Consider the following 13,487-nt stretch of genomic DNA (forward strand, 5'->3'; position numbering starts at 1 on the left):
GTTTTGAAGAATAAACACATTGCAGAGGGACTGTCATCCAGACATTTAAACAGTACTGGATATATTAAGTCAACTTTTGATGGCAAACATTTCAAGCAAAATGCCTTCTATGCTGGAGAAGAGATAAAACTCTCTATAATCCTTTATGTCGATGACTTTGAAGTGTGCAACCCACTAGGAACGTCAAAAAAAAAACACAAAATAACAGCCGTTTATTGGATTTTGGCAAATGTACCTTTACAGTTGCAGTCTGCATTAACATCGATACACCTAGCTTTACTTTGCAAAGCTGTTGATGTCAAACAGTTTGAATACAAAGCAGTTTTGGAACCCCTCTTGAAAGATCTTGCCACTCTAGAAGAGGACGGGATTTTCATTTCCAGTGTTGGAAAAAGAGTTAAAGGAACTGTACACTGTGTTGTAGCCGATAATCTCGGTGCACATTCAATTAGTGGACTAGTTGAAAGTTTCACGGGGCCGTACATCTGTAGATTTTGTCTTGGACATTCTTCAGAGTACCAGACACACGAAGTGCGGACTGGAGTGTTTCCACCTCGGACAAAGAAGGACCATAGTTTGCATGTGCAAACTGTGAGAGAAAATCCAAATTTAACCCATTGCTTTGGCGTTAAGCGCTCGTGTCCATTGACTGATAAACTGAATCACTTTCATTTTGTATCTGGGTATCCACCAGATGCACTACATGACCTTTTTGAAGGAATAGTCCCAAGAGAACTAGCATTGTGTTTTCAGACTTTCACCAAGAAGAAGTACTTTAATTTGACTGAACTCAACGAGTTAATCACACGTTTTCCCTATAAGGGCTCAGACAAAGCCAACAGCCCTCAAGCAGTCCCTCAAAACTACATTCGTCGCAGAACGATAGGAGGAAATGCCCATGAAAATTGGGCCCTAATACGGTTGTTGCCACTCATTGTTGGTTCACGAGTACCTGAGGATGATGCTGCCTGGCAGGTTCTTCTGACTTTAAAAGACATAGTTGAATTGGTGGTTGCCCCTGTTCATTCAGTTGAAAGTATTGCATACCTTGACTTTAAAATATCTGAGCATCGCGACAGATTCTTAGAAGTTTTTCCTGAAGAGACACTGACACCCAAACACCATTATTTAGAACATTACCCTGCACTGATTGCAGAGTATGGGCCTCTGGTTGGTGTGTGGACAATGCGCTTTGAAGCGAAACACAGCTTTTTCAAGCAAGTTGTGAGGCACACAAAGAACTTCAAAAATATATTGGTGACCCTTGCTACAAAACATCAGATGATGATGGCATGCCATTTACATACAGATGGTGGAAAACAGCCATTGTGTGTCACAAAAATATCTGTGGTGCCTTTAGATGTACTGCATTCAGACATACAGGAAGCTTTAAGAGAAACATCACCGCTTCTGTCTTCCGTGCAGTTTGCTAACACTGTCACCTGCTATGGAACAAAGTACACTGTTGGGATGATCTTACCGTATGGCTCTACTGGGGGACTTCCTGACTTTGCTGAGATTATTCAGATAGCCATTTTGAACAACCGTGCACATTTTATTGTAAAGTTACTAGATGCATGGTATGAAGAGCATCTTAGATCTTTTCAACTTGAGAACACTGGCAAAATGGCTCTTGTTGAGCAGCAGAAACTTGGTGATGTGTACCCCTTGGCTGCATACAGTGTGGGAGGAAAACGCTTGGTCACACTCAAACGTCACATCTGTACTTTGTTTTAGGTAATTTTGGTAAATTATATTAACCTTTACATCTCATAACATCTGTTTTTAAACACATTTTTTCTGGAAACATAACAACAGTATCCTTTTTTGTTGACATTTTTGCAATTTAAGAATCATAATTATGGCACACACATTTAATGTTCTGATTATAAGTGTGGTGTTGCACTTAAATAAGTACAGATTTTATTTATAAAATGTTTTATATAGGTTTTTTTTTATGTACTTTATAAGAATATCTTTAACTTTTGTCTATTCTAGTCAGGATGGCAGAGATGGAGGAAAAACTCAGAGTAATAATTGACGACCGAATTGAGAAGTTGGTCCTTCCATCAGGAATCCCGCCCACTGTGGAGGAGCTGCATAATATTGTGAAGGAGACCTTTGGGATTTCTACTGAGTTCAGTCTTCAGTATTTTGACTTGGAATTTGAAGATTATTTTACTCTTCACAACAGTGATCTTATCCAACACAAAGGCACCATAAAGGTTGTTCACACTTCTCCTATTCTTCTGAACTTGTATGCAGCTCATGAAAGTTTGGACAGTTCCTCTGTTCAACAGTCCACTGACTGTGACTCTGCATCGTTTGAAGAGTCAACTGCATCAAATGCAGAGTCATCTGCTGGAACATCTTCTTCACAGGACACCATTATCCTGTCTGGGCGCAGTACCACAGAACGCTGTCAGCCATGGCCAAAGCAGTTCCCCATTCCGCAGTTTGCATACGAAACTGAGATGTATCTTGAAAGAGGCAATGAGGACTACAAGAAGAATGGAACACTTCTCACTACCTCTAAGATCAAGGCAGACATACTTGAGAAACTGGCTGAAACTGTATATACTTATACAGCCTATCCATCAGGTTCACAGATAAGTGATGTTGCTGAGGCACTTGTCAATAAATATCCTTGTCTCAAGGAACCCGGTTCCTTTGCAGGTTACTATGGCTGGCAGCAAAGCCTTAAATACAAGATGTCAAATTATCGCACCAAACTCAGAGGCTACGGTGTTCCTGAGGTGTTATGCAATGCACTAAAACGCAAGACCCCGGCGGACAAGAAGTCTGCAAAGAATGTTAAAAAGCCTCGAAAAGCAGAGATAAACTTCCTTCCTCCTTACCCGGCTGGAGAGGATGAAGAAAGTCAAGAACAAGAGAGAATTCTGTTGCTTACTGAAGTAAAGAAAAAGAACAACAACGCATTGATAAAAGAAAAAATGGCCAAAACATTTGCACACAGAAGAAACGAAATAATCAACCAATCACCCAGTATAGAGGACATCAAAGCCAGATGGCCCGCTCTATTTGAGACATCTCACGTGAGTTCTAAGTGCATGCCAATCAGAAATATTCCTAGTCAATGTGAAGGATTGCATTTGTGATTCTGCACTTAGCAATTTGATACAAAATGTGTTGCGTTACTGTCATCTTTTTTATAGATCAAATTTGATCCATCTTCTTGCTTTTGAAAAATGTCGTAAGAACAGTATGTATGTTTGTAATATTTGATGCTTTAAAACTGGTTTCATGATTTGTCTTTCAGATCCAGGATGAGTTTCACAGAATCACAATGGTGCATCTTGAATCAAAGTTCATGTCCAAACTGGATGAATATACTCCTCGACTTCTGAACCTCTTCCACTCGAAGGGCGGAAGCATGGGGTTGAGATTGCAGGCTATCCTACTCAAGGTATCTTTCATTGAGCATTATCGTTGCTAATATTTTATTCTCAAAGTTTTGTGTTTAAACTTCTGGAATATCATTACTTAAATTTATTGGAGGTTAGCCTGTGATTGTCTTTATAAATGGAATATGTAATAATCGCATGAGAATTTGTATGAGTAGTGTTTTATTGCACTGGTCCCCAAGACGGCGCAGGAACTCAATATTAACAGTAATATAAACCACCTGGTGTTTCTTTTTTTCGTTTCAGACTCCAAGCAATCCTGACATCAACATGACCAGAGATGTTATCATTCGATGTTTGATGATGTACCTTGGGGAATCTACAGATGAACTCTTAAAAGAGTACGATGTAAGTTGAATTAGATGTTAAAATATAAAGTAGGTGATTTCTCTCATCTCTTGTACTTATTTGTTGGAAAGTCAAATCACAAAATAGTCATAACTGTATTTCTCCCAGTAGTTCTTGGCAAGGTATGTCATTGTCCTCTGTTAAGTGTGTTTAAATTCTTATTTTCCGTTAAGTAATTTTTAAATGCTAGTGCAGAATGCTATCTCAATTTGATTTCACCAACTGGCATAATTTAAAACTTGTCAGTAATTTATGTAATTTTTTCCCTAAGAATGCTTTACCTAACCATAACTTTTTTTTTTTAAGTCTTGGCAATTTGTCCCTAAAAGTGAGCTAAGAAATGAAGGCCAAGACGCTGCTTTGTGAATACAAAGACATTTTTACAGAAAGACTGAGGCAACGCAGAATAAGATATTAATCAAGACAGTGCCAGGAAGAAATAATAGTGTAATGGATTGATTTAATTTCAGAAACTTCATTTAGAAATATTTGTAACTGTTCAGCTCCTCATTGCATAATTGATTATAATATAATATATTATTATGATTGATTTATATATATATTTTTCCTTTTTAAATTATGTGTGTTTTTTTTTGTTATCTCAGATTTGTCTAAAACACTGACATAAATAGAGTGCATTACAAGCAACGGCTGACAAACTCCAGATTTTCTTGTCCAAACAGTTGCAAGCAATTTGGGAAATGGAACCTTCTCCTTTGGCTGCACTGTCTGATATGCACAATGTTCTTGCTATTACAGGATGCTGATGAAGACAGTGTGTCACAGGACCTTGCTGTTCAAAGCCTGAAGATCTACAACATCAAAGCTAACACGTCAGAGGATCCAGACATCGGTATCGTGGTGGACGGCATGAAAATTCTAACTGCTCTGGGTAACTTTCCAAGGGCTTGCTCCCTGCTTGTTGGGTTGGCGTATGCTGTGAATCTCGCCTATCCAAAGGAGCTCAGATACACGTTTGAAGTGTTTCAGAAACTTCTCCTCGGGCTGGATAGTTCAAAGCTCTCCCCAAAAGTGAACAGCCTCAAGAATAAACTACTGGCTTAAGAAAACGGACCCTTGCTAAACAAAAGGGAATAGACAAGTCACTGTCAAAACCAACACGCAAAACTTTGTGAAATGCTCGGTGAAGTTAGTTAAAATTAGGGTCATTTTCAGTTCAGTGGATTTCTGCATGTGTATTTTTTCTTGCAGTACATTACAGTTAACCACCCTTTCTAAGGACTGACCCCTTGTTCTCATATGTGCCTGTTATATGGCTTGGATCTGTTCAGGTCTGTCACATGAACCCTTATACAGCATAGAGCATCCACTATTGCCTTTTTGGAGAGTCCATGCAGGCTTCACCACTGAAGGGTGATGATCTGCAGGCTGGAAAACTTTGTTGTGTTTCATTTGCACTTTATTTAATATGTTTTTTTCCAGTTCTGTCTTTCAACTTATTTTTCGAAAAGGAAAGTAAGTGTCACGGAGCCAAGGGCCCCAACACAGTGACAAGATGTAGCATAAACATACAAAAAAAGTAAATGGAAGTTTTTATGCCTCAAAAGTCTCGCCCAACTCTCACATCTCGTCATGTGTTTTCCCCAGGTAAGTTTTATGTGCATACTTGTTTTGTGCTCTGCATGCCTTAAACATGCAGAGCACAAAAGTAAACATAAAGTGAACTCTTATGTGATTGATAAATTGTTGAAGCAAGTTTAACTGAGTCCACGTTGATGTTGATGTGATGGTTCTAAAAAATCATGTTAACTATACTTTGAGCAGAGTGGCACTATGTTTTTGACTTGATACTGATATATATTGCCCCTTCTCTGTTTTATTGTTGTATTTAGGAATTTTGCACTAGTTGGTGCTGGATAAACACGTTTTATAAAATTGCACAAATAAATGCTGCTGCTGTTTTATGCATTGTAATTTGTTATTTTTTGATGCCACTCAAGTTTGGTCAGGATATTGTGTAAATTAGACACAGAAAAATTATGGCAACAAAGTGACATTCAATATTATTGAATAGATTTAAAGTGCTATGATACAAATAAAAACTTAAAATTGATCAATTATTTTAGCTACAGATTAATAAGAACAACAGTTTTAATGTGTTGAATTAACCAATAATGTGCTACAATATGAGTTGATATTATTTGTATTATTTACTTAATCCAAATAATTTTTATGTTGATGTTTAGTAAATGTAAATCAATTTCACCCATTTAATTAATAAATATAAGTTAATTTCACCTAGATTATTAGTAAATATGATTAAATTTCCCCCAGATATTTAATAAATCTACATCATTTTTGCTCAGAAACTTAGTAAATAAAAATTAGTTTTTCTTGTAAAATTGACTTGGATTTACTAAATATTTTTGGGCAATATAAATGATCATTTGCATTGATATTAATAAATCAAACACATTTCAGCTGTTGCTTTTATTAAGATGTACTTCATTTTTTTAAGTTAAGTTAAGTTAACATATTCAATACTTTTTAATCAAAATTGTAGAACTTAAATTCTATTCAATTATATTACGTGTCACTTTGTTGCCACAATTTTTTTAAGTAACCATTGGTCAAATTTTTCTCAGTGTAGAGCTGCAGCATGGCGTTTCATTGGCATGCATTGCGTTTGTCTTTAAGGAAACTGATCTAACACATCCATTTTCCTTTTATTGCTCACATTCTACTATAAAAACTATCTTTTGAACCGATTTAAATGTGCTGCAGGATAAAAGCAGTAAGACGAGCTGTGCTGAATCAACAGGAAGAGAACATTGTCAGAACTTTGTGCAATGGATAAAAAACCTCCCTGTTCATGTTTACTGCATCAATTGAAGGACTATAGATATGTATTTTTACTCCAGAACAACATATACCTATAAGTCAGACGTTTCATCTGGCAGACTCTCTGGTGTAAATTAGTTCTGAATCTAGGTCTCTCCTGGTTAGGTGTACGTACCGCAATGCTGTACCCACCTGGCTACTTCTATACACTGGGAGCTGCTGTCATTGTTTGACCTCCTTCTGGATGTCTGAGCTCCTTGCAGAAATATGGAATCAGCTGTTCTGTGAAGATCTCAGAAGTTTGATCAGTCAATGTTATTTAAATAAATACATTTATGGAGACTGTTAAACACCTAAGACTCATTACGTTTTGGTGAAGTTTAATGAAGAGTTAACTTTTGATCACACAGGATCATTCCGTCAATCACCTGAATACCGACAGAGTTGGCAGAGCTGCAAACGTATCAAAAGACGGCCATTCTCTTTCATGAAACAGGAGCATTAATATGAGAAGCTGCAAAGAAACTCGTAACTTTGGAAGACATGGAGAGATGCGCAACTCCATTTGTAGCACACATCATAAATTCACTGTATCAATTGAAGGATCATAAATTCACGACTCTGCTTTGGTCTCTCACATTAAATCCCAATGAAACTCGTTGACGTCTGTGGTTGTAATTTGACAACAAGTAGAAAGCTCCAGCAGCACGAACACTTCTGCAAGATGTATCCATGATGTCAATGTTTCAGCCGTTGAATACATTCTTAACATAAAGCAAACGATTATTTTTAATTATTTTCGACAGCAACCTACTAGACTACACGGTATGATGGGGCAGGGAAAGCAAAACTCTTCCAAAAGACTCTAAGAAATACATTAACAGTCTTTGGTCTTCACTAAATGCAATAACCTTGTGTGCGGTATGCAGGACCCTTTGACACTCTCTAATCGAATTTCTGAATCTTTCTTTGATTAACAAATTCTGTAGCAAAAACTCCATTAAATACTGAACGTTTAGAGACGCACAGTGAAGTCGTTAAAAAAAAAAAAATCCTTCATGGAGTAAATCTCATCCTCACCTGGAGGCTTGTTTAGAAGGCAGTATATGAAGAACACTAGCTAAACACAACATTTACATCTACTATTAACTTTGTTTCTTTATGATCTGTCCATTGACTGTACATTTCTGTGACTGAAATTTTCAAAACACTCCCAAAAGGTTTCCCACATTGTCACGATGGGGTATTTGTGTGTAGAATTTTGAGGAAAGAGAACAATTTAATACAATTTGGAACGAGGCTGTCGCATAGCAAAAAGTGTAGAAAGTGGAGTGCTGTGAATGCTTTCCAGCAGCAAGCAGTGATTTTTTAGTTTCGCATTGTATTGTCTGTAGACAAACCCTAAGCTAAGAATTGTAAGTGATGGAAACCCCCTCCACCCCTACCAGGATACATGAGTTCATCATGCTTGGAGACTCTGATCATCCCTGGATGGACTGAGAGCTGTGGTAGCTACCATCTGGTAGGACAAATTATGATTAGGTTGGATCTCACCATAACCTGGAGGGAGGAGAGGAACTGAGACAACGGTTTCCAATACTGATTAATACCACCCAAACTGACTTGTATTCTGTAAGGGTATTTCATTTTGTTTTTAGCTTTTATGAAAAAGACAATCTCTGCACTTTAGATCTATCTGTCATTGCTGTATCCCAGTTACTTGTCCAAACTGTCCGTTCATTCAATAAATAGTTGATGCTCAAGCTCTATCTTTTTGTACCATTTGCCACATTCTGCTCCAGCAGGAAAATCCTAGAGCTGGTCCAGTGATAGCCCGAGCTTTTATCATCTAAAGTTGGCAAGCTGGGACAGGTGGTACACAGGGGGTGGATGATTACTGGAATGGTTAACAGGTGAGTTATTCAGCAGAGTGAATGTCAGCTGTGAGGGGAGCACAACTAAAAGACTGAGGAAAATTGGGATAATGTGTTGAATATACATGGGCAAAGAAGCCAAGTTAAGACTGATAACCTAAAATAAACAAGTACTTCTGTTGTGAAACTACAACAGGTAAGGCAGCTGCACTGCATGAGGGAACTGTGTAATCCAAGAACCAAGCATCACACAATCATCTTTTGATCTCAAACTTTGTCTTCTTTACTTTAGATATACATAAAAAGGCTATGCTAAAAGAAAACAATTCCCAAAGTGTATTATTATTTATTGGTTTTGTCATGTACGGTGTTCCACAGTTGGGTAACTTTTTTTTTTGTTTGTTTGTTTTCTGTTCTTTGACTATTGATATCCTGATGTGTGATTATCTCTTTTTTCTCTCTTAAAAAAAAAAAAAAAAAAGGAAAAATCCCTATATGGGACTGTTTGGGCTAGAATATGTAAAAATATTTAACTATTTTGACTTATGATGAAGAAATGTTAATATGAGTTGATATTAGCATATGTATCAGTGTTGATATATACTTTATATAATATGTATATAATAAACATTTTTATGCTTTGCTTTGGAAAGTGCCATATAGATGAAATATATTTGGTGCTACACAGATGAGCTTTAGAACAGCAGCTAGTGACCCTTTCTATTTTAGTCTGCCTTTTCTAACCTTGCTTTGTGCAGTCTATGGTTGATCCAGAAGCACTTTTGGCACTCAATGTCATATGACCAGTTTTTATACCTTGAAACCTTTTATGCACTTAACTAAAAATGTACTGCTTGTTTGAAAGCAGACATGTCCCACTTCTCAAAAGATGTCGACAAAAAAACAAAAAAAAAATTCTTATGATTTATTTGCGATTAATTTATTGCTATGACTTATTTTGATTTTTGTAAACAAGCATTAACAATATACATTAACATCTTTGTATATTAGGAAGGTCTGAATCGAGAATCAATAATTTCCTGCGTATGCTACCCAAAATTGAAATGCCACAGAGATGTCAGCAGCCTGCTGACATCACCATGCATTAGAGACTGTGGTGGGGGGGGGGAAGGGAGGGGAATCCTAAAATTAGATTCATATTTTAAAAGTTTCATATCGGTGCAGATATGGTGCTGGAGTTCATGTTTCACATTAATCACGAAGTGTCGGGGACATTACTCAGACCTCTGTCATGCATATGTAATAACCCATCAGCCTTCCATCGGAAAGCTGAGACAAATTTCTCCCTGAAAAGAAAAAAAGCCCTATTTCAAGCAGTTTTTCTTTCCTCTGAATTTCTGTGTGGATGTATGTCTGTTAGGCTGAGCTCCTTATATATCTAATGACAAGCAATTAGTACTCTTAAATAACAAGTTAAGTTAATTTGTTTACAACAAGGGACAGTGCAAGGGCCTATCCGATATGCAGTGTTCGAACAGAATTTGTGATGATTTATTTTTCCAATGAAAGGTGGCATCAGAAGCATCTGTTTGCAATACATTGGAAATATAAATCAGGTTTTATATAGAGTAATGCACTGGATAAAATATACTTTTCATTTTTTCTACTTTATATTTCAGCTGCACTACAATGATGAGACAATACCTTAGTAGCCCTACTGTACTGGCACCTTTGTCCATAAATCAGTATGCAGGAGTTAATGGGACATTTTTGTCTTCTCACCCTGTAGCTGCTCACGGCAGAAGTCCTTGTCCAGAACAGATTCACAAGATTTTTTATATATATATATTTTTTTTACATAGGCCTGAGGACATTATGTGATTAAAGAAACATCACCAGACTGGTTTTACTCACATTTATCTGGCAGGTTCCATTTTTTTTTTTTTTTTTTTTTTTGCTCAATTAATTACAATTTCTAAAGGCCCCAAATGTTTTGTTCACCTGGAACAAAGTTTGTCAATAATCGTAGTTGAATTTGTCAGTCATAAAACTTACACTAAATGTATAATTTATGGTAAGGGGACCTGGATTCAATTCATAATATAAGTGTGTGTAATTTAAGCATTCATTTAGCTAATTAAAATCAATAAAAAAAGTTAGCAAAAAAAGCTGTTTTTTCACAGCATATTAATAGAAAGTTTAGCCGAAGGAAAAAGTGCATTTGAAAAAGATGCATAAGCAACGTGGATAACTACAGCTTTGAAAAGGGCTGCTGTGGGGAATGCACCTCGCAGGCGTCTTGAGGAACAGGTTGTTTATGAAGAAAGTCTCAGAGTCTTAAGAAAGTGGAGGCACAGAATCCAAGTTTGAAGTCCAGGATGAAGTTCCCACATTTGAGGAACCATGTCATCTGTGGGTGTTGGTTTATCTTGTTTTATCAACTCCAAAGTCAGCGCAGCCATCTACCAGGAGCATTTTGTGCTTCCCTCTGCTGACGAGTCTTATAGAGACTCTCATTTAATTTTCCAGCAGGAGTTTAGACCTGCTCATAAAATAACCATCATATCACTGTGACTTATTGGCCAGCAAACTCTTCTGACCTAAACCCTCATAATGAATTTATGTCAAGAGGAAAATAGGAAAAAACAGACTCAACACTGCAGATGAACTGAAGGGTGTTAATAAAGCTACCTTTATTAACACCCTGACTGTCACTCAGCAGGGTGACAGGGTGACTAATTCAATGCTGTTTCACACTAATATAGCAAGTCATGCAAAAGGAGCCCAGACAAAAATATTTTATACATGTGTGACAAAGTAAGTGCATGTGATGGGGTCACTTTTTTTTTTTTTTACATTATAAGTCTTTTTATAATTGGTGGTCTGTAATATTCAAAATGTATGATAAATTATTTTAAGCAGATTGCAGATAACTTGAGGCAGAGACAACTCCGTCTCTCGTATTCTCATATTCGTTGAGACAGAGTTGCAGGGAAGACCACATTTTCTTCTTATGTCAAACTTTTGATTGACTGTTTCCTCTAAATCCCGAACTTGTATTCGCCGTGCATTTAATAAACAGCTTCCATTCCTCGCTGGCTGCTGTCCGGGCCAGGTTTTGATACAGCGCCGCCACACGCCGGAGTACTTGGATTGGCTGAAGGAGCAAGGTAGTCCGCAGAGACGGCTCCTTCCCCGGGTTCAGTCCCGCCAGTGAGACGCACACGCTGAAAAAAGGTTCGGCTGAGCGGGACTCTCCGTGTGTTGGACTTTGATTTGGCGAGGGAGCATGAATTCACCTTCAAGGCATCGATCCACACATCAGAGCAAATCTGGTGAACCTTTGAGAGGAAAATCAAACGGAGTCAGGTTTTAACGCAACATCCTCGCCTCTGACGGAGGACGATGCGCCCACATCTTATCCTATAAACTGTCACATGTTTGTGAGGAAAAGGCAAACAATCAGTGCGCTGGAGATATCTTCTGCGGAGCCACGCTGTGCGCTCTTGGTTGTGGAGGTTGATACCTGGACGGGAAAGCGGCGCGCAGAGGGAGGATAAAGCGTGTTGGAGATACATTTACTCAGAGACTCGGACTTGCCTCAGAGCGCAGTTTGACTCCTTATCATGGGCTGCGGCGCACAGACTGACAGAGGAAGGGGAAGAGTGACGAGATTCCCCCCGGAGATGCCGTCCGTACCCTGGCTTCTGCTCCTTCTCCTGCTGGATGTAGGATTTGCTCAAGGTAAACTTTAATGCTAAGTGCGGACTTTACGACTGGTCAAAGTTTCACGCACGCTTTTAGCTCCGGAGTGGCTGTAGTGGTCGGGGGAAAAAAACAAAACAAAAAAAAACACAAACACCCCCAAAGTTTAAGTAGCAATATTTTAAGTCGTGTACGCAACTTTTGGGACAGAGTAATAAAGTCAGTCTCTAATCTACCTGGCAGATGAATGTCTACTGAATACTAAGTCATTTAGGGTCAATGTATATAGAATGTGTAATTCACGTTTCCTGGATCCGAACTGTATTAATACGTGTTATGCCGGTGGATCGGTCAAAGATTTGAATTGGATGATTTTCCTTAGAGTTGCTTTGGTGAGTAAGAAACTAATAATAATAATAATAACAATAATAATAATAATTATTATTATTATACATTTTTTAAAATAATAAATTAATGTATTTTTTAATTTATCAAAAATAAAAACACCATCCTCCTTTTTTATAAAGCAATAGACCAAGCTGCTTTGAAATAGTTATAAAATAAAATAGACAAAGTTTAGTATACTTTGCTGAATACATTGTGTTGACTTGTAATTCAGTACAACTTAAAAGGACTCCCTCTTAAAATTAAAATACTGTTTATATTTTCCCTCGTTTTTTTTAATTGTCTGGAAAAAAAAAGATTTGAATCAACAGAGTCAGTATGAGGCATGTAAAGCCTGGTGTATCGGAGATATGAACCAACTTTAACTCAATCAGCTCTTATAAGTGGTATGTAGGTCAAAAGTAGAAAATCTGATAAATCTTCTATCTTTTTATACTTTCAGCAAACAAATGTGGGACTTTATACATACGTTTTAAGCAAAAAACGTATAAATAATTGCACATTTTTTACTTAAATTTATATGTTTATGGATGCAACTCATTATTTTAAAATTGCAACCATGATTACATCAAGCATCTTTTAAAACTCAATAGTTTCCCACCACTTTTGGTAGAAAACATTTTCCTTTTTCGTCACTTTCCATTGATGTTTTCGGCAAACTGTAGTAGCTGTCAGTTACAGAACAAAGCTAAAGCTAAAACACTTGAAGGTATTTACTTAATCCTCTTGTGGATGAAATTACCTGTCAAAGGGCTGTGAGAAGAGAGCATCTGTTTGACGCTTAATTGTTCATTATGTGTCTGTGCATGTTTAAGTACCGGCCTTGAATAAAGCCAGGTGGTCTCTCAACTGTATATGGGTATTTTACCGTATTAAATGTCTACGGTCTTCGAGAGCCATGCAAGGTTATACTGGCGGCTCAAGCACTTATCGTGTGGCAAGGATTAGGGTCTGTGAGCAACCTTAT

At 37.4% G+C, this 13,487-nt stretch overlaps 2 protein-coding genes across 4 annotated transcripts in view; both read left to right on the forward strand.

The window, feature by feature from the left end:
- unc5cb (unc-5 netrin receptor Cb) overlaps window positions 1-13,487 on the forward strand; it is a 179,847-nt gene that overhangs the window by 23,715 nt on the left and 142,645 nt on the right. Inside the window, exon 1 of one of the 3 annotated variants that reach the window (XM_088010948.1) lies at window positions 11,047-12,154. The exons of the other annotated variants lie outside the window; for them this stretch is intronic. Within the exon in view, the coding sequence (XP_087867074.1) occupies window positions 12,037-12,154 (118 nt within the window). The 5' untranslated portion in view covers window positions 11,047-12,036. Of the gene's footprint in view, window positions 1-11,046; window positions 12,155-13,487 lie in introns of those variants that run through there. 3 annotated transcript variants of the gene reach the window in all.
- LOC148155997 (uncharacterized) lies at window positions 1,510-5,026 on the forward strand. The gene is made up of 4 exons (XM_088010944.1): window positions 1,510-3,056; window positions 3,281-3,427; window positions 3,672-3,773; window positions 4,533-5,026. The coding sequence occupies exons 1-4, from the start codon at window positions 2,004-2,006 to the stop codon at window positions 4,836-4,838; spliced, it is 1,608 nt and encodes a 535-aa protein (XP_087867070.1). The 5' UTR covers window positions 1,510-2,003; the 3' UTR covers window positions 4,839-5,026.

The sequence above is a fragment of the Poecilia mexicana genome, unplaced genomic scaffold (assembly GCF_051168715.1).
Source record: "Poecilia mexicana isolate PSO_F unplaced genomic scaffold, ASM5116871v1 scaffold_12, whole genome shotgun sequence".
NCBI classification, from domain to species: Eukaryota; Metazoa; Chordata; class Actinopteri; order Cyprinodontiformes; family Poeciliidae; genus Poecilia; species Poecilia mexicana.